Source organism: Lissotriton vulgaris, chromosome 2_1, assembly GCF_964263255.1.
Source record: "Lissotriton vulgaris chromosome 2_1, aLisVul1.2, whole genome shotgun sequence".
NCBI lineage: Eukaryota > Metazoa > Chordata > Amphibia > Caudata > Salamandridae > Lissotriton > Lissotriton vulgaris.
In genome coordinates this window covers 388,236,401-388,263,078 of record NC_141687.1, presented here as the reverse complement: position 1 = coordinate 388,263,078, position 26,678 = coordinate 388,236,401, and the positions used below count along the sequence as shown (strand labels likewise).

Sequence of the window (26,678 nt, the reverse complement as noted above, 5' to 3'; positions counted from 1 at the left end):
CCAAAACCCATACTCACCCTGAACCCTAAAATTGCCCCTAGTTCCCCAAAACCCATACCCACCCTGAAGCGTAAAATTACCCCTGGCACCCCAAAACCCACACCCATCCTGAACCCCTAAATTACCCTCCTGGCCCCCAAAACCCATACCCTCCTGAACCCTAAAATTACCCCTGGCACACCAAAACCCATTACTACCCTGAACCCTAAAATCACCCCTGGCACCCTAAAACCCATACCCACTCAGAACCCTAAAATTACCCCCTGACACCACAATCCGTAACCCACCCTGAACCCTAAAATTACTCCCTGGCACCCTAAAACCCACACCCACCCTGAACCCTAAAGTTACCACTAGCACCCCAAAAAATGAACACTATAAACTTACACTACATTTGCATATTCGGAGGGAACTCTCCTCTTAGACGTTTCCATGTATGTAAGTCAAAAACAACATTCACTTAGAGTAACCTAGATATGCAGGCAGTAGGTAATGCTGTGCTGAAGAATGCATTAAAATTACTGAAAAGTGCATAAAAAAACGGCTGCCTGCTCTTCTGATACTATTCAGTTGAGTTGGGCTGATCAGCAGCACTGCGTCCTGGCATCTAGCCCCTCCTGAAAATCTCACAGTGTGGACAGGTGTGGGTCAAATGTTTCCTGGTTTCTCCTTGCCAGGGCCTCCTCTGCTTCTGTGTCGTTGGTGCCCTTGGATGCAAAAAGAGAAATGGCCCTGTTCACCATTTATCTGGTGAGCAGTGCCCTGGATGTAAATTCCCTACAAGTGCACAGACAGCAGGGGGAAAAGGATGTCCAGTCACAGTGCAGGTGAAGCTTTTCCTTTGTAAATTAATTCCTGCTGTCGTCATAGCCCAGGGTTTGCTGTCTGTGCACTTGTATGGAATACACATCCATACAAGTGCACAGAAAGCACACCCTGGGCTATGACGCCAGCAGGAATTCCTTTACAAAGGAAAAGCGTCACCTGCACTGGCCGTCCCTTTCCCCCTGCTGTGTGCATCTTCTCGCTCCCACCCCATGCTGAACACATCAAGTGCTTAGGTGAAATCCCTGCCTTCAGGCAAGGATATAACCTCAGCGCCAGTAAAGGAAAACAGGGGGGGCAGGGGGTTCACTGAAACTGTTCAGAGGCTAGCTGGCTCGGGCTGCTGGGCCTCAGAAAGCATCATAAAAATGACATTCTCAGCTCCGATGCGCAGTCATTTCAGTGCGTGTCAAATTAGCCCGGGCTGAAGAAGACGACGGGGGGGGGGGGCTGAAGCCCGGTGAGCCCAATGGGTGTTGCGCGCCTGCAAGAGGCTATCAGGGTACTTAAATAACTATGGGCCAGATGTATCAAGGCTTTTGCGACTCGCAAAGGCTGAAACTCGCAGAATTTCGGCCTTTGGACTCGCAAACGGCCGTTTTGCGATTTTTGATATGTAAGAAAAAATCGCAATGTAAGGAATCGCAATTATTTGCGATTCCTTATTTTGCCATAGCATTTAAGGAATCGCAAATTTTGCGATTCCTTAAATGATATGTATGACACATTTTTGGTTTGCAAATTTGTGTTAAAAAAATCGCATTTTACCATCAACTTGTAGTTGGTGGTAATTTGCGATTTCTTTTAAAAATGCCCTAATTGGCATTTGTAAGGGTGGCATGTGACACTCATACATGCCCATAGGGCATGTATGTGTGCCACATGCACACACATGTAGATTTGAGGGGTGCAGCAGGGTGTCTTTGAGACACCCCTGCACCCTTGAAATAATTCTCAAATTGCGATTAGCAAATTGCGAATTCGCAATTTGAGAATTATTGCACTATCATTCCTATGGGCCTCCTGGCCCATAGGAATGCATTGAAAATTATTCTTTATTTGCGAATTCGCAAAATGCGAAATCGCAAATAAAGAATAATAAGGAATCGCAATAAATTTGCGATTTTGTACATACATACCGTTTTGCTAATTCTAAATAGCGATTCGCAAAAAATCGCTATTTAGGATTCGCAAAACGGTATCTTGATACATCTGGCCCTATGACTCTACGCCAAGGGGAGCTCATTCAAAACACTTTGCCGCACCAGTGTCTTCAGCGCCTGGGTTCCTGCATTGTTTGGAGAAGCGAGGGAAGCGGACTCCATTGCCCAGCAGCCCCAGAGCAGCGCGCAGCCCACCGGTCGCTGGACGCGCCAGGAGGTGCTTAAAACAGCAAGGGAGCTCTCTCAGCAAGGGATGCCGGCGGGCCAAGGGTGGCCCCTCGTGACAGGACAAGGCAGGGTTGGGCCACCCCCCTGACATCCTGGTACTAAGACAAACACAATAACTGCAGAGTGGATCCTAGGGCGGACAAACAAGGACAAACAAGGTACTGACTTTGGCATCTCGTGTTCAAACGTACTCTGATTGTAGAATGAGTAAGCACAAGGCCACAGGCTCTTTGGTGGGTGGTGGGGTTACAGGGACTTTAGATGCCTTTTTAATTAGAGCGGAATCACTGCTGGTTCATCAGATTCAGCTCACGGAGAAAAGACTTTCCATGGACACTATTGTGGCTTAAAAACGCTCACCTACGGGCGGTTTAGCTATGACTAAATCTCCTAACGACGGGGGATCATTCGTGTCTAGCCATACCTGGAGGTAATAACATAGAACGAGCCACCTCTATTGTCCCTCCACCTCTGTCATCTCCCCTGTTGCAAGAACGTATAGAGATGCAGTCTGTTTGTAGTAGCCTAAGCCTTTCACAGAATGTTGTAAGGGATACTGTAGGGGATACTGATTCTGGCTCTTTGCCAGGGCAGGGGGCTGGGGCTATTGAACCTATTACACCAACCTCTAGTAATGTAACTACATCAAGCTCAGATGGGGAGTTTATTACTCATTAAAAAAGGGCCTCCAAACTAGATAGCACCACAAAGCCACTAGTTAGCGACGAGGCTCCAGCCAAGCGAACCAGGGGTGGGGTGTCCTCTGAACCAAAACAAAAGCCCAGACCAGAGACTAATGTAACTAGCCCCCTGATATAGCAGGCTCTGTAGACAACCAAATGTCCGATAATGGTGAAGGTGCTAGTGCGGGGCTGGGGGCTGACACTGAGTACTGGAAAAGGGTGGAAACGACGCTAACTGTTCTTTTGGGGCCCTTACTAGGTAAACTAAGATCTATAGAGGAAAAAATGTCGCTATTTTTGGACCATATTGCGCACCTGTTAATGAGGCTAGCCGGTGTGTATCTAGCCATTGTGGGGAATCAGAGGTTTCCAAATCACCAGTTGCACCCACCCGAGTAGCGGGGAAGGGGGGAAATTGTGTTAATGAACAGCCTTCGGGCACACAGGATGGGAGGAGTAGAGAGCCATACCCAGCTCCGCTGGAAGGAAATTTAAATAGCACAAGTATTACTCCCAGGGGACATAGGGATTTGAGGGCAGGGACTGCAGGCAACATTGCAGTTCAACAAATAGCCACCACTTAAATAGGGGGTAGAGCCACTATACAGCAACACTCTGGGGAGTTGTCAGTTTACAGTGCCCGGGGGACCTCAGAACTGCCGGTTTTAGATCTACCCCCCCCCCGCCTCATGTCCATATACAGTGGTCCTGACAGGCATCCCGGCCTGCACGAGTGATGGAGAAGAATCCCCCATAATGTTGATTAACAAGGCAGAGCACTGGATGTGTAGGAATGTAGGATTTAACATCATCGATCACAGGCACATTCTGATGGCTAGAAGGGTGTCTTGGATTGGCAGGGATGGGTGATTGTGTTTTTAAGGTACCCTGAGCTCGTACGCAAGCTGCTTACTCAGAGTAAGGGGTTTTATCAAGATGAGGGTGGTTTAAGTATTAAAATGCTCCCATTGGGCTTCTTTTATAGACACACAATAAACCTGAATAACCATCACAAACACAGGGGGCACGTGGTGGGAGCGTATGGGGGAGGCCCCATAGTCCCGGTATATAATCTGTATGCCCCCCTTAGTAATGTAAGAGATCTAAATGACATCGATTGACTGGGCTTGCCGGGGGCAATTAAGGGTGTTCATGTCCATGGAACCAATGTTATCATTACAGATTCGGGAGGGACAGATATGGTGAGCGCAACTGAGGAAGCTGTAAATCCACCCCCAGATCATCTAGCAACCTGTACGCAAGAGCTTAACCATCCAAACATGGAACTTCACGGACCTCAATCCCACCATACATTAGTGCCTCGTTTGGTCTTAACTGGCGACTTTAATTGCCATCTGTGTCCAAATTTGAAAGCTAACTGTGGGGATTGTTCATCGTGTACTCTGGAAGAGGGCCCTCATATGGAACATACAAAGGGGGGAAGGGCACTATGCAAGTTATTAAACATGCACGCACACCCTCATGCACACCATGGGTATGGCTGAAGTTGGGAAGGACAAAACGGTCCACCCCACATTCAAAGGGAGAGGATATGTCTCTTTTTTCGATTTTATTTTTTTTCTCCAAAATACTAAAAAAATGGGTCACAGGTTTTAAAATATGTTTGAGTATTTTTAGCAACAATAATCCGCTTGTCATGTCCTTTGTGGAGTTAAACCTTTGCAAGAAACCACAGAGAGTGGTGGGGTGGTGGTATGTGCCACAGATCAAGGCAGGAGGCTGAGATGGTCACAGGCTAATGGCGAAGCTTTTTACAGAGCGTTATCGAAAGATGGTGAACAGCTCATTGCGAACTGTTTAGACCCAAATGTGGAGGAGGTTGTACTAGTCATGGCCTTCGAGGGTGTTGCTCAATTAATTGACGGCCTTCTCAGGACTACATCATACAGAACTAGATCGAACGACCCAAGTTGGTTTGACCAACAGTGTTCCCGTCTCTTGAGAGAGCTGAAAGTCACTCTAAAATCCTCACCAAGAGATGAGGGTAGGGTGACCCTTTGCAGGACAAAGTACAATTGGCAGTTAAAGGCCGTAAAACCAATTTACAACAGCAAGCCTGGGACGACCTGAGGGAGGCGATGCAGTTAAAGGACACAACCGCCTTTTGGAAAGTTATAAACAATCCTTGCTTCCAAGAGGCAAACAAACCCAGGGTAGCTAATAATATCCTGCCGGGGTAATGGCATGAGCATTTTCATGGGATCTATAATCACTGCTTTGGTTGAGGCTCAGTCGGAGGATGACAGGGGGAACAGAATATCACCCCGACAATTTTCTCTCTGGGTGAGATCAAGGCAGGGATTGAAGGCCTGACCCGGAACAAGGCCCCGGGTACTGATGGGATTCCACCTGACCTTTTTTTGAGTAAAGTAGATCTTTGGGCATCCATTCTCACCAGAGTCATTAATGCAGCAGGGGACACAGTCATTCTGCCATCCTGGTCCATAGCCACGATTGTTCCCATTTAAAAAAAAGGTAAAAAGGTTAGTCCACTTTGTTATCGACCAATTTCCCTAATTGACGTGTCAGCAAAGGTTTTAGGGAAGGTTATCCTCAGCCAGCTAATGGACTGGGCTGAGGATCAGCACTTCATAACTGACACCCAATATGGCTTTAGGCCAGGAAAGTCAACCACAATCAATGTCTTAACTCATATCTACCTGTAGCCAAGTACACCATTGCCAGCCAAGAAACCGTGTACCTGGCATTCATGGACTTGACGGCGGCTTTTGACCGAGTTAACCGGAGGAAATTATGGGCAATCATGGGTGACCTTGGCATGGACCCCGGACTTATTAACATTTTAAAATCTCTGCATCAGAACACCACAGTCAGATATAATCAGGAGGAAAGCAATACCGAACCTTTCTTATGCTCAAGTGGGGTCAGACGGGAAACAACCGTTACAACGCAACTATTACAACGGACTGCTTTTACAACGCAACCATTACAACGCAGGATCCTTTACAACAAATGCCTTTACAACGCATGACATTACATCGCAGATGCTATTACAACGCATGTCATTACAATGTAAGTATAGGTAAGTTTATCTTTTTTTAAACATTTATTTAATTTAAAAAAATTATTTAATTATTTTAATAAATATTACAAATAAATTAAATACATTAATTTAAGTAATTTTAAAAAGTAAGTATTAGTATAGGAGTATATGTTTTGGGTTTCCTAGGTATATGTTTTGGGGTGTTTGGGTATTTTAAGGGTTCAGGGCTAGGTTTGGGTTATGGGGTACAGGGGTATTTTTAGGGTTCAGGGCTAGGTTTGGGTTTTGGGGTACAGGGGTATTTTTAGGGTTCAGGGCTAGGTTTGGGTTTTGGGGTACAGGGGTATTTTTAGGGTTCAGGGCTAGGTTTGGGTTTTGGGGTACAGGGGTATTTTTTAGGGTTCAGGGCTAGGTTTGGGTTTTGGGGTACAGGGGTATTTTTAGCGTTCAGGGCTAGGTTTGGGTTATGGGGTACAGGGGTATTATTAGGGTTCAGGGCTAGGTTTGGGTTTTGGGGTACAGGGGTATTTTTCTAGGGTTCAGGGCTAGGTTTGGGTTATGGGGTACAGGGATATTTTTAGGGTTCAGGGCTAGGTTTTGGTTTTGGGGTACAGGGGTATTTTTAGGGTTCAGGGCTAGGTTTGGGTTATGGGGTACAGGATTTTTTTAGGGTTCAGGGCTAGGTTTGGGTTTTGGGGTACAGGGGTATTTTTAGGGTTCAGGGCTAGGTTTGGGGGTTTGGGTTTTGGGGTACAGGGGTATCTTTAGGGTTCAGGGCTAGGTTTGGGTTTTGGGGTACAGGGGTATTTTTAGGGTTTAGGGATAGGTATGGGGTTTGGGGTACAGGGGTATTTTTAGGGTTCAGAGGTAGGTTTGGGTTTTATATTTATATATATTTACAAATACATTAAAAAAATGTAATAAATAAAATAAAATAAATATTTATTAATTGCATTTTAAAAAAAATTATATACTTACCTATACTTACGTTGTAATGGCATGCGTTGTAGTAGCATCTGCGATATAATGTCATGCGTTGTAAAGGCATTCGTTGTAAAGGATCTTGCGTTGTAAAAATTGCGTTGTAATGGTATGCGTTGTTAAAGTATGCGTTGTAACGTCATACATCCGGGTCAGACAGGGCTGCAGCCTGGCCCCATTTTTGTCTACCTTGTACGTAAATAGTTTGGATCAGGCACTTAGCACTTTAAAGATTGATACACTGAGGATTGGTTCAACAGGGATCCCTGTCCTGCTTTATGCGGATGACGCCGTTCTCCTTGCCCGCACGCCCAAAGGGCTGCAAATTCTGATAGATGGCTTAGTTTCCTTTATGGAGAATTTAGATCTGTCCCCCAATCTGTCTAAGTCATACATTATGGAAGTGGGCAAAAAACCAAGTAAAAAGTATGATTATATGATTGGATCTCATCGCCTGGGAAAGGTGCACTCTTTCTCGTACCTGGGGATTTTAGTTGACGGTCGTCTAAATTTAAAAAATGTATTAGAGGATAAATGTCGCACGTTAGCTAGTTGCTCTGGGTCAATCATGAATTTTGCACAAAGGTTAGGCCGTTGGTCACCTGAGTAAATTTTGAGATTATACAGCTCTATGTGTTGTGCCAAAGTCCTTTATGGAAGCGAGGTATGGGGATTCATTGATGTGCAGCATTTACAAATAGAGGAAAATAAGTATCTTCAGCACTTACTCAAAGTGCCTCAGAGTACACCTTCCCATATTGTCCATGAAGAACTTGGCATCTGTCACATTAATGATAGGTTGGGAGTCAAACCCCTAATCTGCTGGGCTAAAATTTTGGCAAACACAGAGGCCACATTTAGCTGGCAGGTCATAGCAGACTGCCTTGCCCGCGACTGGGGCTGAACATCCCATGGCTTAAGTATGTGAAGGAGACCCTAGAACAGGCATCTCCAACCAGTAGCTCGGGAGCTACTGGTAGCTCACCAGCACCCTCAAAGTAGCTCTCAGAGGTGAAGCCAAACCAATCTGATCTCAGGGATTCTGTGTATATTAAAGAAGGCAGCACTGCTCTTTTAATTACCCGTAAGAGTTACAGACAGCCAAACCAATGGCAGGACCTCTTGATAACACTCAAACACACACTCTGTTGGCCTATCAATCAATCAATCAGGGATTTATAGAGTGCACTACTCACCCGTGAGAGTCTCAAAGTGCTCGGGGGGGGGCATTTGGGCACCTCCAGTCATTCTAAAAGCCAGGTCTTTAGGCTCTTCCTGAATGCTTTCAGTGTTGGGCTTTGTCTGATGCTGAGGGGCAGTTTGTTCCAGGTCTTGGCCGCGATGTAGGAGAAGGATCTGCCTCCTGTTCTGGCTCTGTGGATGCAGGTGATTTCGGCCAAGGCCTGGTCAGCAGAGCTGAGGTTTCTCTTGGAGGCATAGAAGATGATTCTTTCGTTGAGGTATTGGGGTCCGGTGTTGTGGAGGGCTTTGTGAGTGTGTGAGCAGCTTGAAGGTCACTCTTTTGTCGAAGGGGAGCCAGTGGAGGTCCTGTAGGTGCTGGTTGATGTGGTCTTGTCGTGGGTGGTGAAGACGAGTCTGGCTGTGGCGTTGTGGACGGTCTGGAGTTTGTGGAACAGAGATTTGGTGATTCCGGCTTAGAGGGCATTCCGGTAGTCCAGCCTGCTGGTGATGAGTGCATGGGTGACGGTCTTCCTAGATTCTGGAGGGATCCATTTAAATGTCTTGCGAAGTATGCGGAGGGTGTTTGAATCATGTGTAGGGTACAGTGTTGGCCTATGTGTCTGTCACATGAACCATCTTTATCTACTTTAAATCTACCTAAGAAGGAGATTGGCCATGTTATATGCCCTGCTCTATCAGTCACACCGTGTGTGAGATCAAATGAATAGTGGAAGCAGTAACCAGGGCTATCCGCCCAAAGTGTGTGACTGCAAGAACTAGACAAGAGTGAAAATGTGTTAGTTGGGAGCATGATCAACCAAAGAGCTGAGAGAAGAGAGGATGCATCTAGGGCAGAGAAAATTAGTGCATCATATTCATTTTTGTGTGTTTGTGTGACATTGTGTCCTTCCCTAATAAACAGTGTTGGTTCCTTAAAGCTACTCCTAGTCTCAAGGGCTGCCAAATATGTATGCTGTCCCCATCATCTGACGCAATTGTGCCAGTTCATGGTATAATTGTGCCATTGCCATAATATTACATCCTTTACTATTGTGGGCATACAAGTCTAGTAATTACATACTTTCTGCCATCACTGACATATTAAGAGCATGACTGGCCTGCTTATAGCCATTCCTGACAGGGTGGCAACCACTTCTCCCATAATAATGTCCATAACTGATTTATGTTGGGCATCCAGCTGCGGCACAGTGGTAGCCCCGGTTTAATGGTGGGCATTATTAGCATAACAGATGCCTTAATAGTGTAATGGTGAGCATGCATGGCCTATGATTCCAATTCCTGGGTATTTGAAGCAGAATTTGTCCATCCCTGGCATTTTTACATGGCGGTACTCAATAAGAACGAAAAGCTGATGTTTAGGGACTGTGTATTTTCTAACAATGAAAACTGATTTAAGTTTTAAAGGAGCAAGTTATGCTTTTTCTGAAAAGGTTTTTCTTTTGGAAAATTGAGTTTGATTGCTGGAAAGTGGAAAGTGGAGAAAAATATGTGTATTTTTAAAAACTAATATGCTAATGAAGACAAAATATTAAAAATTCTAAAACACATTTAAAGTTGTTAGCTGAATGATAATTCAATTTGAGTTGGGGAGACTTACTGCTGTAGTAGTACCCTTTGTGGCACAAAGCATGTGATGATCTTAACTTTCCTGGATTATAAGCATTCAATATTGATAAACGTTTTCCTAGCATTCTGATTATAACTGGAATGCTTGGGTGGTGACTCCTGATAAATCTTTCTTAGGGTGATCCTAGTGTAATGTTAATACATATCATCAGCATTTTACAGTGACAAAATATGATAGTAGCTCGGCGGAACTTTCCTTGAGCAGAATTATCTCTCACTACAGAAAAGGTTGGAGACCCCTGCCCTAGAAGGAATAGGATGTGCAGATCTCTTTACTAATTCTGCAAAAATATCCATGCAGGATAAGGCAGTGTTTAAGGACCGGTTTCTCAAGCATGTCACAACACTTAGGGAAGACAGGGAGCTGATTAAGCCAACAGTGAGAGAATATCTTTTGACTAAAACATGCGTCGGTATTGAGCCTTATTTGTCTTACTTCCATAATGCCCATGACACGGTTTAGTCTTCATCTTCTGCACCATATACTAGCTGAACCGGCAGGATATACATCGTCTACAGAGATGAAGGGACTGTGTGGCTGCGACTATCTGTCTCCACAGGATACCCTTCACTTTGTTTTATTATGTCCCCTTTATTCACAACCTAGAGGCCTCTTTTTAAAAAAATATTTTAAAGAAAGCTAGATTTAAACATGCAAGGGTGGCCCTGTTATTTTTCAGATTGTCCACAGATGCATTGACTCTGTTTTGTACTGTAAATTTTTTAAGGGCAGCGGTCAGGCTCAGAACAACAAGGGGCATCGGGTGCACACAGGTGGCCCGTGATGTCTTTCAATGGCTTCATGAAGGAATTTAATAAGGGGAGGGGTTCTTAATCACGGATGAATTGAATATGTATCATTTTAATTTGTTTTGTCTTTTTTAACTATGATGTATTTTATTTGTACTTTAATGGTATTATTTATACTGAATAAAGTATTGTGATTGATTGATTGATTGACTCTACCCCAAAACCACTTTCTTTCAGACACAGACCTATCAGTAAATCTTCAGACATGTAAACAAGTCTATCACAACACCACTGTCCTTTCAGACACTGCGCTTTTAGAAAATCTCCTGACTTGTGCCTAACATGGGCCTGACTTTGTCCCAGCTGCACCGACCTCACGCTAGCATGTGGCTTACTGTGCCTCAGGCACACCGGCATTTCTTGTGGGACTCATTCTGAGAAAGGTGTGCCTACTGGTTTGCCCACAGAAGTGGAATGTTGGCTATGAAAATGCAAAGGAATTAAAAAATAGATAGCATGACATTCCATGGTGTGTGGACCTATTGGAGGACCTTGAACGGGTGTCAGGATTGTGCACCACCTCAAGGAAGGCGTGCATTCCCAGTGTCATCGAAACTCCTGGCCCTTCCGGGAGGTGTACAGCACCTGGGAATCCAGTGGGAATCGAGAGTCTTTAAGTACTTGGGATTCAAGGTGTTCCATTTGGACTCAGATACCAGCAAAGCAACCTGGTGGGGCAGGGGGATCAGGTGCATTGTATCGCTTGAGGGGTAATGTTGCCTTCTAGCAGACCCTTAGACTGCTAGCGCCATTCTAGGCATTAAAGGGAAAGATGATCATACTGCCCAGAGTCCTCTACTACTTTGGAAATCTCCCAGTTTGGATTCTGAAGGGCTGCTTTAGATCTTTAAACACTGCTCCGGGAATTGATATGGGACTGGGGGCAATATGGAGAGTCACTGCGCACACTCCAAAGACACACTTACAGAGGGGCCAAGGGCTTCCCGATTATGAACTATACTACTTTGCGGTGCAGCTGCAGTGGCCTGCTCAGTAGCTGGTGTTAGTTGGTCTTGCTGAATTGGTGGAGTTTGGAGAAGCTTATAGGGAGGAGGCGTTACTGGTGATGTTGTTGAGTGCGAGCCTAGCTCCTACCCAGAAACCGAAACTCTTTACTATTGCCCTCCAAAGTTGGTAAACGGCACTACGACGACTAGGGCACATCCCTCCCTATGCCCCTGTGGCACGTATGGTGGGCCTGAAAACAGCAAGAGGTGTTTCTGACCTGTCAGACGAGGGAGTAGGTTACAGACATAGTAACATTGAGGGACTTACTTTGAGGGCTCATTCTGGAGCCTGGAGTCTTTGATGGCAGAGAGTGATTTATCAAGTACCCAATTTTTAATTTATGGAGTGCTTGCACTGGTGGAGCATTAACTCACCAGGGCTTTAGATCCTCAGCCTCCCACACATGACTTGTTGTACACTTTACTAACCTTTGGACACAGTCGTGGATTCATATCTTGGTTTTACAAAATTATTATTGCTAGGATTTCTGATAACCTGCTGTCTGCGCACTAGATGGGAGCTTATCAGGTGCGGGCCGCTCCATGAGAAGGAGTGGGCGCAGACTCTAGAACACATGTACACTATCTCATGAAACACGCAATTTAAATTCACACAGTTTAACTATGTACACATCACAAACCTCACACCCCACAGACTGAATGTCATGCTACATACTGCTGCCTTGAGCTGGACTAGATGTACTCTTGTCGACACAGACTTTCTCCACAAGGTGTGGAGCGCCCAGTGATAACCCATTTTTTAGGTCTCACCTAGGCAGCACTTCCGCTGTCTCTTCGAGACATGTTGTATTCAGGATATGGACATGAAGTTCGGCCTACTTTCCGCCCATCTTTTTAATTAGCTCCTGTCACTGTCCTTTGTAAATGATGACTTTTCATTCTTCAATAGGCTTAGCAGTCCATTGTTAGTACCACCTTTTCTCTAATTGTAACCTTCCATGAGGACACCCCCTGTTACATTTGTTGTTTCTCTGTAGGTTTTAATTACAGTCTACGAGCACTATTTTCTTAAATGGTTTTGTCCTGCCTGCTGTTGCAGGCAGGACACTCTCAGTGACATACAGAGCACTTCCAGCACGGCATGCCTAGGGCCACGCTTTATCTTTTATTATGGTGACAGTGCCTTTTTTTTATTCTCCATGGCGCAGCTCGCAGGACAATTCTCACTTTACCAAACGTCGGCCCCATAACCGAGGCACACCAATATAGCCCAAAACTCCTTCTGCTGCTTCGGAGTGCTGTCGGTTGAGTTTTGCGCAGCACCACTTCACGGTGACTCACGTCATTATGCACATCGCTGGCCCCGTACCTGAGGCACAACAACATCACCTGTATCAGCCGCACTTCATAAAAACAGTTACTACCGGGCGCACTTTTCTGTTCTTATTTGTGGTGCAGAACGCGGCTGCATGCTTTTTTTCCCCTATTTCCTTCCTTTTCTTACCATGGTGGTACGCAAGCTTTAGCTGAAAACACCCTAAGCTAAAGTGTGGGTGCCACAATTGCTTCAAAAGTAAAGAAACAGAAACAAATGTGTCCCCACACCTTTTCTTTTGGTTTCTATACTTTTGAATAATCATGGCACCCGCGCTTTAGCTTAAGATATTTAAAGCTAAAGCGCAGGGGCCACAATTGTAGCAAAAGTCAATAGTCTACATCAATTGCATTCTGCTTGTTTCACAAGGTAGGAAGGGTTTCCCTAACAACTTTAAAACAAGCACTGGCAAAGCCAGTATTCCTTGCCTTGACAAGCTGGTGCGATAGTTTTTTTTATTTTTTAATGCAAGTATAGCAATAAGTAGTGGTAGTTTTACTAGTGGCTTTATTTTAAATAACATGTCTTTCAACTGTGTCGAACATTGTTTTCATTGTTATTATTACTTGTGAATGAAAAATGAATAAAACACTGCTTAACCAAGCACTAAATTACAGGCAGCCACAATGATCGAATGACCCTTAAACATTTTACAACAGCAACTTTAAAAAGGAGGCGGATAATATTTAATTGTCTAACAGGGCATCCCAGGAGCAGGGTAAACAAGCATGCGCAGCCACGCTAATTACAAACAGATGGCCCCTGTGCGCCGCTGCTTACTCCCGCAAGGTGGATGGCAGCACAGGCACGAGTGCTTGAAAAGGGCAGACCAATTCCAAAAGGTCATCTTCTAGAGCAGCGCATGCGCGTTGCCTAGGCGAGACCTAAAAAGCAACAAAGAAAAAGTAAATAGGGACATGGGCTGGAATCAAAACAATGGGGATTTGATTACTTGTACTCCTTATAGTGAGAGAGAAAATTGTACATAGTCAATTTAGTGTTAGTTATAAAACTGTTGAAAATCATTATATACTGGTTACGACAGAATTTGTTGCTGTAATGGGAATGAGAGCCACGATTTCTTAATGAATATTAATAATCTCTATTGATGTAAAACAATACATTTAATTTAAATATCTTAAAAATGATGCATGCAGTTGATGGAGGTAAAGGATACGGTTCTTTCTCAGGTAGGGCAGCAGCATCTGTTCGGGGTCAGCATCCTTCTCCACGATCTGCAGGGAGCATAGAAGACACCAGAATCAGCCAATCTACACAACAATCACTGAACCAGACATTAAGATTTCAATAAGTGTACAGGAGACATCCCTCCGCATTCAAGCTAGCTTCATAATCACAATAAGTGCCAAATACCATGTAACTGCAGAATAAACAAACACAGGGAAACCTTGTGAAATGGTAGAGCACGTGCTAGGCCTTTCGTCTGCATTTTGGGCCAGCCATTGGTAACATGTGCCTGGTATTAGTTACACAAGGCCCAGGGCCGAAGGTAGTATTGGACTCCAACTGGATAAGCAACTCGCTTTCTACACTTTGCAAGGGTAGTCAGTGCAGTCTAGGGCTATTCATGCAGGTTGTTGAAGATTTGTAACCCTCAGACTGTGTGACACAAGTGACTTTACTCAATAAACTCGGGGCTTTGTCAGAGCTATCTCATTAGAAATGTCTTTTATTTACCTTAGGGAAGTAGGCCTATTCAAACTGTGAAAACTCAAAAGACACACATAGGGCCAGATGTACGACGGTTTATTGCAGTCGCAAGTGGGCATTTGATCCGTTTGCGGCCGCACTAAAGGGTGGCACAATGTACTAACCCTGTTTTGCACATAGCTAATCTATTAGCAACTCACAAAATAGGGTTGCGGCTCGCTATTAGGAAGGGGCGTGCTGAGGGCGTACCTTCCTAATAGCGAGTGCTATTGCGATAAAAAAGTGTTTTGCGACTGCATTTGCGGTCGCAAAACACTCGCAGTTTACCACCTACTTCAATTAGGCGGTAAACCATTCGCAAAAAGGAAGGGGTCCCCAGGGGACCCTACCCCCTTGTGAATTATTTTACTGCTTGGCTAGTGGTAATGTTACTAGGCGATGGCGCTACAGAGGAGTGTACACTTTGCCTAGTTGTAGGTACTCTGGTTATGACTTTTCAGTGGTGCTAAAAGGAGAAGAGAACCACTATCCTCTTCTGGTTAGGCAGATGCCACAAGATGCTTGATTCTCCTTAGCACACACTTTTATAAACTAATGCACGTATATACATGTGTTCCCACCATACATTTGACACACAAAACTGATTTTCAGTCCTTTTATTCAGGGTGGTTGAAGTTTATTTCAGGAGACGTCACAGCCGACACGTGTTTCGTCGTTTTGGGGAATGTAACCCCCGACTTTTTCAAGGCTATTCTCCAATGTGTCGCTCGTTATTTTTCGAGGTGATAATTCCAACCCTCGAAGGGGTTCTTGTGGGGATGTCGTGAATATACGGAAATCTTCTTTATTGTGGAAACCAATATATTGGTTCAATATTTGGCAGCTTTTAGCCGCTGTCTTTGACGGAGAGTTATTCGTCCCCTCTGCTGTTTCTATCTTTCAGTCAACCACCCTGAATAAAAGGACTGAAAATCAGTTTTGTGTGTCAAATGTATGGTGGAAACACATTTATATACGTGCATTAGTTTATAAAAGTGTGTGCTAAGGAGAATCAAGCCCCTTGTGAATTAGTGCACAATCATTTTTTAAGGGCAGGCAGTGGTATAAGGGACCACTGCCTGCCCTTGAAAAATTAAACTAAAAAGTTTAATTTTCATTTTTTAAATGCATCCTATTTCCTTTTAAGGAAAATGGGCTGCATTTTTTTTAAATAATGCTTTATTAACATAGCAGTCCCAGACCTGGTAGTCTGCTGACTCCAGCAGGCCAGCATCCCTGGAAGTGCTAGCCATTCCCAATGGGGTCGCAAATTGAGACAGCCTCATTAATATTCATGAGGCATGTAATTTGCGCCCCATTGGGAATTGCAAACAGTGCCTGAGACACTGCTGTACATTGAATTTAGCAATATGTCTCAATTTGCGAGTTGCAAAATTCAATGGCTTACATCTGGCCCAGAAGGACTTAGCACCGCCTGGCCCGAGGTACACTCTCAAACACAATTTATAAGGTTTATGTGGTTAGGCATGAGCAAATAGACAGTGTTGTCCTACGGCAGGTTTTGGTGGTATTCTTGCCTATCTTGAGACACCCTTGGATTTCCAGCCTTAACTGTGGACTGTGATTACAAAGTTGCAGTTATCAGGGCCAGACTAGGGAAACAAAAACAGCAGTGGAAAACGTGTTCAAAGCCGGCTCCCTTCCTATTCTTGATATATCCCTGTCTTTCCATCCATCCATTCTCGCTCCTTCTCTCTCACTCTCTCACCATCCCTCTCTCCCTAACTTTCCTTCTCTCTTTTAAAGGCACCTGCCCCTGTTGCAGTTATTCTCTGTGAGCTATGGAAAGTGACAAAGGCACCAGAAGCTTCCCTGGGCTTTAAAAGGATCACTGACAGAATATCGAAAACAACAATATTGCGTGAGAACCAATTCATTAAACAAAGTTTATAGTTCTAATTCAAACATCTCTGTGTATCAGATGTCGTTGCCAGGCGAGGGATGGTGCAGATCACAGTACAAGAGAGTCAATGGCTGAAGTGGGCTGTTGCTTTTCTCCATGGAGTACGCTTTGGTGGGTGTCAGCAAAATGTGAATGGCACTTGAACAGACCAATGGATGAAGAGGGTTGACTGAAAGACCCTGTATGTGTACCCACTTATATGTTTATGTATTTTATATGGAAAAGTTGGGGCTGGAGAGAAAACTAAAGGTATTTGAAGTCCTAATCTGTCGCCAGACCAAAAAACTGATTTGTAGAATACATGGCAGAGTATGACAACAACCCTGAATATATTTCAGCTAGTTAACACATGAACACATCAAACTAAAACCAAGCAATAACTCAACTAATGAAACAATAAATCACCCAATATAACCACCAATATTTCTATCTAAGTAGCCAATCAATAAATGAACTAGACCTGTAGGTTTGTCTTTGTCTCTCGCTTTATCACTCAGTGTTATTCATTGTTAGCATAAACGTTTCTCAGTGAATATATATTCATATAAATAAAAATATAAATTGGATTGCAAACATAAAAAAAAATCAATAGATATTTAATGGTGAATTAAAGTACTACCAATGTAATCACTTCCAATGTGAGGCCTTCGATGAAATGGCTCCTTATGTAGTGCTACCTCTGGTCTCCTGCCAGCGTTTGCATCATCACTTTCATGACAGTGGTGTTCTGACCCTCTACCAGTATTTGTGGCCCTCTCTTTAATGTCTATCAGAATAGGACATACTGTCAGCATCTGTGGCCTTCACTTCAAAGATAGTCAGGGTGAGGCTTGCTTTCAGTGTCTGTGGCCCTCTCTTCAATGACAGACAGGTTTCGACCCACTACCAGGGTTAGGGTCTTCAGTTTTCAGAAACACTCAGGTTCTTATCTCCTGCACTGGTCAGGCTGCAGGGCCGGACTGGCCGTTGTGGACACCAGCCGTTTCCCTGATGGGACAGAAGGGTTGGGTCGGTTTAGGACCGGTGGGGACCGTTTTTAGGTCGAGCCTAGCGTAGCGCGCATGCGCTGCTCTAGGAAAACAACTTCTTGGAATCGCTCTGGGTTTTCCACATGTTTGTGCGTGTGTTTTATTTTTTACATTATTTTCACTGGTCTTTGCGTGTGTCTTCCTGAAACCATCTGTTTTTTATTTGCACGGCACGCGCCCCACGTGCCGGATCCTGCAGTTGGTGTTCTGTTACTCTTTTTAATGCTCGCGGGACGCTGTAGCTGATGTTCTGTTGCTCTATTCAACGCGTGGACTTGCCCCTGGAACCCTCAAAGTTGAAGGCAGCTGTGACTGGCTACAGGCACCGCTCAGGTTCCGGAGGATCTCACCAACATGTCAAGGACTGATCCAAATCAAAAGGTGGACGGGAAAGGCAGGGTCTACGCTTTCATGGTCCTGAGAAAGACCCGCAGCGCCGCTTACCAATTTTGCGCTGTGTTCAGGGTCGAAACGTCGGCACTCTTTCATCATACATGTCCATACAGTTCTCTTGACCAAATTAATCATTATTATGTTTTGCATTACATGTATAAAATAAGGAGACAGGACAAAAATGGATAACTTTCTTTTTAATTTATGTCACATATGTGTGACTGTATATAGTGTACTGTTAACTTCACTATTTTTATCTTATTTTATTTTAAGAGTTTTCTATAGCGCGAACAAGACCCTTAGGTATCAGAGCGCTTCACATTAAATGAGGCAGTTATTGACTAGCATTGTTATAGTAAATGTTCCCAGTGGTATGAGGTATTACGTAAGCATCATTATAAAGATAATATCCATTAAAAGTTATACATAAGTTATATATAGAATATGACGTAAGTTTGGTATACAATTAAATCTAAGTGTGCTTGAAGCGATAGTTCCCAAGTGTTTATATCCTGTGCATTTTTCGTTGCATTTCTTGGCCGGATATTTTGTAGTCCCGAGCCTTGCTTATGGAAGGAACTTACTCATTAGGAAGATCTTAGTTTCCCTCTTAAATGTTGCTGTGTCTGGAATTTTTCTAATGTTTGGAGGAAGTGAGTTCCAGATTCTGGGGGCTGCTCCTGAGAAAGCTCTATCATATGTTTTTGCTTCTTCCGGAAGCTGGCTGGTCTCAACACCAGTTCCTTTGCACTCCTTCCCAGTCTGTTTCCTCCAGATAGTTTAATTTTCTGCGCGAGGTGACTTGGTGTGTTGTAGTGGAACGCTTTGTGGGTTATGCATGCCATTTTTAGCTGGATTCTGGCCTCGTAAGGTAGCCAGTTTAAGGCTTTCAGGTGGGGCGATATATGGTCGAGTTTCCTTGATCCGGTGATGAGTCTTGCAGCTGCATTGAGGCATGCCTTTAGTGGTGCTGTTGTAATTTTTGGTAGACCTGCTAGAGTTGTACATCCATATTCGATCCTCGAGATAACTAGTGATTGGATTGCCAGTTTGAGGTCCGCCTTAGATATGAATGGTTTCACTTTTCTAATATAGTTCAGGTGATAGCGGGCACTTTTTGCCATTGCTTTGATGTGTGCCTTCATGTTTAGGTTCTCATCAAGTGTGATTCCTAGTGATTTCGCTGAGACAACTAGGGAAGGGGTGCAGTTTAACGCTGTGATCGTTTTGGACCATTCCTTCACTTCTATGTGTTTCTTTGGTGGAGAAATTAGTAAGAATTCTGTTTTTTGCGCATTTAGTTTCAAATGATTGTTAGTTAGCCATTGTAGTGACGTTTTTAAGGCCTCGTTCATTTTCTTGATGTCTTCCAGGGATGTGATCTTGATGTAAATCTGTGTGTCATCCGTGTACATATGATAGCATATTTTAGATTTTCTGAGGATTTCTGTGAAAGGTTCGACGTACAGGTTAAACAGTGAAGGAGATAATGTAGAACCTTGCGGGACTCCAATTGAGTTAGGGCTTGACGGTGAGAGTGATTGGTTTACAAGGAATCTTTGCGTTCTATTTTGAAGAAATGATTCAAACCATTTTAGCACATTTCCAGACAGTCCCATCCTGTCATGGAGTCTGTTCAGTAGTTTTTCATGGTTTACTGTGTCAAAAGCTGATGATAGGTCAAGGAGGATGAGTAGACATGTCTGATTATGGTCTAAGGCCTGTAGTGCATCATCTACAATATGTAGTATCGCTGTTTCTGTGCTGTGTCCTGTTCTGAATCCTGATTGGCAGTTGTCCAGTAGCGAGAAGTTAGCAATGTGTTGGCTTAGTTGGTTTTGAACACATTTTTTTATTAGTTTGGCAAGGATAGGAATGTTGGTTACTGGGCGAAAGTTGTTTGGTTCTGATGGGTCCGCTGTAGGTTTTTGATGATGGGGATGACTTGACCTGTTTTTAGGCAATCTGGAAGGGTCCCTTGGGATAGAGAGGCGTTTAATATTTTCGTCCATATGGGAATCACGATATGGCCTATTTCTTTAAGGCATTTTGAGGGGAGTGGATCATTATAGTGGTTGTTAGGTTTGAGGTCTGACAGTGTTTTGGTGATGGTATTCTGGTCAAGTAATTTGAAGTTATCCCATTGTGCTTTGTTTTTTGTCCTGATATGGGTAGTTTCCACTGTGTTATTGACCGCTGAGGGTGTTTGGTTGTCTGTATTGCCAATGTTGTCAGCTTCTTCTCTGAGCTCTTTTTCCAACGAGTTGGCCTTGTCGGTGAAGAATGTTGAGAACTCTTCACAACTTAGTTGAGTTTTTGTAGTTTCTTGGGCAGTTTTGGCCAATTTATTGGATTGCTGTTTTAACATCTCGAATAGTTTCCTAGGTCTGTTTTTGGCGTTATTTAGTTCAGATCTAATAAATTCTTTTTTGGAGCTTAGGATCTTTTTGTTGTATTCGTTCCTGATTTTTCTGAGGGATTTCAGTTCAGGAGATGATGGGTGTTGTCTCCACTTTCTTTCAGCGAGTCTTAGTTTCCGTCTGTCTTCATTCAGTGTTCCACTGAACCATGGATTTTTCACCTTCTCTGTGACTCTTTTCAGTTTTAGCGGCATGGTGGTGTTGACTATATTCGTTACCGTTGTAGTGTAGTGGTCTGTAAGATCCTCCACATTCTGCAGATTGTTCGGTGGATTTAGGTTCTTCTCGCATCTTTCTATTAGGAGTTCCATATTCAAATCTTTAGTATCTCGCATCCACTTCTTGTGTTTTATAGGTTGCAAGGTCTTGTTCGTTTTCACTGTGTTTATCAGGAAGGTAATGGCATGGTGATCTGACCAGTCGCACGGCTCAATTGATAGGATTGAGGTGTTTTTGAGATTATCCAGTCTAGCGTGGCTCCTTTCACATGTGTTGGTTGTGTACATGCTTGGTTAAGGTTTAGCTCTGCTAGGAAGTCTTTCACAGCATTAACCTGTTTGTCATCGTTGTCGTTCCAGTGTAAGTTAAAGTCCCCTAGAACAATGTTATTAGCTTCACTATTGGAGTTGGTGGTGATGATTTCTATTAGCTGGTCTATGAAAGTCAGGTTATTTCCTGGTGGGTGGTAAAGCGCATGTAGGTTGCATCTTTGATTGTCTGCTGATCTTATCTTGAGACCTAGGTGTTCTCAGGATTCGTGTGGTTCTGACAGAATTTGGTTGACCTCTATATCCGTTCGGTGAATGCAGGCTACACCACCCCCTGTCTTTTTTTGTCTGTCAAGTCTCACAATGCTGTATTGTGGGGGCACTACTAGGTCCATAAAAGGAGACGAGGATTCCGATAGCCAAGTTTCTGTCAAGATTGTCACGTCGATTTCCTGGTTCAGGATGAGATCAGTTATGTCTGATGCATGTTTTGCGGCAGACCAACAGTTGAGCAGTAGGCATTTCAGTGGTTTCCCTACGTTACTTGTGTTCGTGTTCTGTGGGTCAGAGATTAACTGGACTTGCTATAAGTTGTTAAGATTGGGTTTCCTTTCATTTTGTTTTGACTTTCTATTAGCATCGATCTGGACTGTTATAATTTCCTCACCTATATCGAGGTCTTTAGGCTCATAATCCCTTAGTAGAGCTAGGGTTTCTTCTTCCGATAAGTAATTACGGTTCCTATCAGGTCGGTTTTGCCTGTTTGATAATGGCCTTGCCATCTTATTGCCCTTTCTTTGATAATTAAGTAGAAATTCTTGTATGTGCTCGACTTTGTTGTGAGTGCTTACTGAGATTTCAAGCACATTTTGCATTGTTTGTAGTGTGCTTAGAATATTGCCCACTTGTGTTTTAAGTTCTTTGATTTCTCTTAGAGTCTTGAATGATGTATAAAGGGTGCTCATCCTCTTCTTTGTGGACCCTCCTTTTGCGTTCCCGTGTTTTGGTTTTGTTCTCTTCATCGGACATCTTTTCTTTTTATCATTATTTCGGTTGTCTGCTCTGCTACTGTTTAAGCCGTTCTCTATGCTTAGTGCTCTTACTCCCATGTTTGGGGGATAGATATTTAGAGTCTTTCTTGGTGTCCTTTGTTTTGTGGTAGAGTGGGGTATGGAAGGGGTGATATTTTCTGTGACAGTTGTTTCCCTATTTTCATTGGGTGTCATATTCACCAGCGATGACCTGATAGTGTGGAGAGGTGCTGAATCTTCTCTCTGAGGAGGTTCCAGGACTGTATTTGCATATTGTGTGGCCACTTCTGTTCTTACTGTATCATCCCCAGATTGCGCGCCTTCTGTTCTGCTTATGTATCCTTGATGTGTCGGGTGTAGTGCATCCTGAGGGTTTATAGTTGATGCGCTGTCATTGGTGGTAGTGAAATGAAATGAAATGAAATGAAATTGAATTTATAAAGCGCATGGCTGCCCGTAAGCGTCCCAGCACTACCATGCGAAATTAAAAGGCTCTGAGAAGGGGCAGGGGAATTTTAAGAGGCTTTGGGAAAAAGAAAGAATTTAAGACATTTGCGGAATTTGCTAAGGGAAGGTTCAGTGCGAATGTGTCTAGGGAGGGCGTTCCAGGTCTTTGCTGCATTTACCGAGAAGCGACGGCCTCCCGAGCGAGCTTTTCTGACTCTGGGGACTATGACCAGGTTTTCAAGGTCCGATCTCAAGGCTCGTGAGGGTCTGTATGGGCGTATCAGACTGCTTAGGGCTTGGGGACCTTTACCTTGAAGAGCTTTGTGGATGATACATGATGATTTAAAAGAGATGCGTTCACGCACTGGGAGCCAGTGCAAGGTTTTCAGCAGTGGTTTTGCTGATGCTCTTCTTGGGGCACCCAAGAGCATCCTGGCAGCAGCGTTTTGTACTCGTTGTAGCGTGTTGATAGTGGCTTCCGGGGCTGCCAGGAGCAAAGCATTACTATAGTCCAGTCTGGACAAGATCAGTCCCTGAATTAATAGTCTTCTGGATTGGAAGGGTAGTAGTGGCAGGACTTTCCGCACAGTTCGGAGCAAGCCGAAACATGTGCCTGCCACTTTCTGGGCATGTGCCCTGAAGGTTAGTTCGGGCTCGAACCATACCCCCAGGCTCTTGATTTTGTCTTAAGGTGAGGGCACCTCTCCCATACACGGGGGCCAAGATGTGGAAGGTAGAGAGGAGAGTTGGTGACCCAGAATTAAAATCTCGGTTTTTGCTCCGTTTAATTTGAGCTTGGAGTTGGTCAACCAGGAGAAAATTTCCGAGAGGCAGGCTGAAAGGTTGTCTGAACATCCCGAATTTTGCGTCAGCGAGACGACAAGTTGGGTGTCATCAGCGTAGGTGACGCATTTAATCCCGAACGGGGCTACTACCTCCTCCAGTGGGGCCATATAAACATTGAATAAGGTAGGGCTCAAAGATGAGCCCTGGGGGACTCCACACTGGAGGGGAGTAGATTTGGACATAATGCCATTCTCCCAGATCTTAAATGCTCGTTCGTCCAAAAAGGATTCCAACCATTTCAGGGCCAATCCCGTGATTCCGAGTCTTGCAAGGCGGTGGACTAGTATTTTATAGTCCACCGTATCGAATGCATCGCTTAGATCCAGGAGGATCAGAACTCCAGACCCCCCTGAATCCAAGATGCATCTTGCCTCCTCAGTTACCACTATGAGGGCTGTGTCAGTGCCCTGGCCCGGGCGGAAGCCTGTTTGCGAGCCACTCAACAGGTCATTGGTTTCTAAAAACCCAGAGAGCTGTTTATTTACAATTCTCTCGGCAATTTTTCCTAGACCAGGCAGCAGCGAGATAGGGCGATAGTTGGCCAAATCGACCATGTCTAGGCCTGGTTTTTTCAAAAGGGTCTTAATTCTTGCTTGCTTCCAGCTGGGTGGAACCACCCCTTTAGCAAAGGAAGCATTCAGTAAGTCCGTTGCAAGGGGGGTGATAGTGTCAGCTACTTTTTTGAGAATGTACATGGGGGTAGGGTCAGAGGGAGACCCGCTCTTCACTGCAGTGAGTGTGTTGCGGAAGTCATCCATGGTGATGGTTCCAAGACTGTCCAGCCGGGGTGAATGGATCGGGGCAGAGGGGACTTCATCGCCAGCAGTGGGGACAACCTGTGGGAGGGAGAGAAGTATTCTTTGGACTTTGGTGTCAAAGTACTCTGCGAGCAGGTCACATCTAGCTTCTGTGCACTCCTGGTTGGTAGTTGGGGTGGGGGATTTAAGCAGTTGCTTAACAATTTTGAAGGTCTCCCTAGAGGAGTTGGCAGATGTGTTAATTTTTTCCTCGAAAAAGGCTGCTTGGGTTTCCTGCCGTGCAGTTTTCTACAGTCTTAAAGCCGCCTGGTAGGAGATCTTACTGTTGGCTGCCCAATCCTTCCTCCAGGTACGTTCCAGCTTTTTGCAGTTTTTCTTAAGATCCCTCAGTTCAGTGGTGTACTTTAAAGGTGCCACTTTTCTTTGTGATCTTTTTCAGGGGCAGTACTGTGTTAAGGGAATTGGTAAGCCAGTTCTGAAAGTTTAGGTCCGCTAAGAGAGGGTCCGTTTCTGCCATAGGGGCCGTTTGTTCTAGGACCTGGGTCCATTCCTCCACTGATAGCTTCGCCCAAGCTCTCTGTAGAATTCGAGGTCGGGAAGCGTTTTTTCCTTCTAATGGAGTTTTCCCGGAGAAGGGGACCATAAAGTGGTCCGACCATGGGAGTGGTAGTGGGGGCTTAACCGTGATGAGACTGTTATTCGAGAAAATAGGGTCCAACAAATGTCCCTTAGTGTGTGTACTCTCTGTGTTTAGAAGTGTTATACCCAGTGCTTTGAGATCCGTACTGAGGTCAGAGGCCGCCTTGTCAGTGGGATCATCGAAGTGCAGGTTCAGGTCACCCAGGACTAAAAGATTGGGCGACTGTGCTGCTGTCCACAATATAATTTCAAGTAGGGATCCTGTAAACTGTTTCAGTTGACCTGGTGGGCGATAAATTAGGAGTCCTACCACTGATTTGGTGGGGGAAGTTTGAATATGAAATTGGACATTTTCAGAATCTAAGATACCACCCTCCTCGATTCTACAAGAATAAGTGTCTTTATATATTATTGCCAGACCCCCGCCTTTCCCTTTTACCCTATGCTGACACTGGATGCAAAAACCATTAGGCAGGGCGGTGTTGATATCATAGTCTGAATTCGGATGTAACCACGTCTCGGTGAGGAAGAGTAAATCCAGTTTGTTGTCTTCAATAAGCAGACTAATCTCCACTGCGTGTTTAGGTAGGGACCTGCAGTTTAATAATGCCATCCCAATATCTCTGCAGGATTCCCTGTCATTATTTATGCGGGACAGTATTTACAACGGGAGAGATGTTCATCGAGGTAGTCCATCTGGGAGCACCACATTCCATTCTTGTCCTGTAGTAGCATGAGATCTTCCCTGGAGTAGCTTACCGGGAGTCGGTTGTCCGCCGGCATGGTGGCTGGCCCTAGGTCCGGTCGGGCCCGGACGGGCCCAGACGGGCTTGCCTCTGGCGCGCCTCCGGCGCGCCATCGGCGCGCCCGCTGCGCCCGCCCGCTGCGCGGACGGGAAGTGCCTTTCATTTTATAGGACTCGGGCCGAAAATCGCCCGAGCGCTAGAGCGCCAACCCTGCCTTTACCCCCAAGATGGCGGCCCAAATCGTCGCCCCCGGGGAAGGCTCTAAGTGAGCGTTAAGAGCCCGAAACTCGGCCCTCGGTGCTCGGATTCAGTTGTGCCTCGAGCCCCCAGTTAATAGCAGGAGGGTGAGTGCCACGAACAATTTTACACAATTTTCAAATTTTAAAAGTTACATGAACAAAGAGCTGTATTGTAGTGGTCTATAGTGGTAGTATTGTAGTGGTCTATAGTGTCTTCTTGTAGTTGTGATCTTGATTTATCTACACATCCTTTTAATGTTGGGAATATGTTGTCGAATTTTTCTAGATCGCTGTCAGCTGCTTGTATGAGCACAATTCCGTTCTTATATACAGTTATGCATAGGCCCGCTCTGCATTTGGTGATGGTTTGATCACAAGTTTTGTGCCATGTGGGATGTTGGTTATAGTTTTTGTGTTAAGCATTTTTATAATGGCATTGTGCCAAGTCGCCATTTTTCTAGTGAAGAATATCAGGTAATTCCTGATAATACCCTTATCTGTGCAGAAAGAGGGGTCTGAGATCAGCGTGTCTGGGTTTCTTCTCAATATGTTATGTTTGAATTTTTTGGCTGCGTTTTTGGATAATTTGGATGGGTATTTTATGATATGAGCGTTCCTGCCTTCTGGCTCTAAGTAGTTGTCCGTCATATTTGTTGATTGGCGGGGAGTATTATTTGAGGTGTCCTCGATTACTGTGTAATTATTCTTCTGGAATAGGTGTGGCACCGCGGCTAGGCAACTGACTCCAGAAACTGGGATCAAGGTTCGATCCCTGTTACTGGCGGCAGATTCGTCCAGCACCATGTGACTCTGGGCAGTAGCTTGCTTAATCTTCCAGATGGCCCCCAGCATCTAGAGCCTTCCACGGATAATTGTGCACTTTACAGATGTGGATTACCATTATTCCTTTCTACCCTAAATTAATTTTTTTATTTTTATTTTTATTTTGTCTGACATTTTTAATCTGTGTCACCCTTTTAATGTACATACTTTCCATTGTAGTATTTGCTTAGGGTTCTTTCAAGATGGCTGCCGGTTGTCTGGCTTATCTGCTGGCTGTATGCCCTTCTCTCTTTTAATAGCCTGCTTGTCCTCTATCACTTGATGCAGTTATTCTTGGAC

The 26,678-nt window shown here is 44.5% G+C and overlaps 1 protein-coding gene across 1 annotated transcript in view; it reads right to left on the bottom strand.

Moving 5' to 3' along the window:
• The window catches only part of LOC147730418 (aldehyde oxidase 1-like), a gene marked incomplete at its 5' end in the record, with an annotated part of 524,934 nt that overhangs the window by 449,811 nt on the left and 48,445 nt on the right, over nt 1–26,678 (bottom strand). Inside the window, one exon of the mRNA XM_086954065.1 lies at nt 14,065–14,122. Coding sequence (XP_086810191.1) covers nt 14,065–14,122 — 58 coding nt within the window. The remainder of the gene's footprint in view (nt 1–14,064; nt 14,123–26,678) is intronic.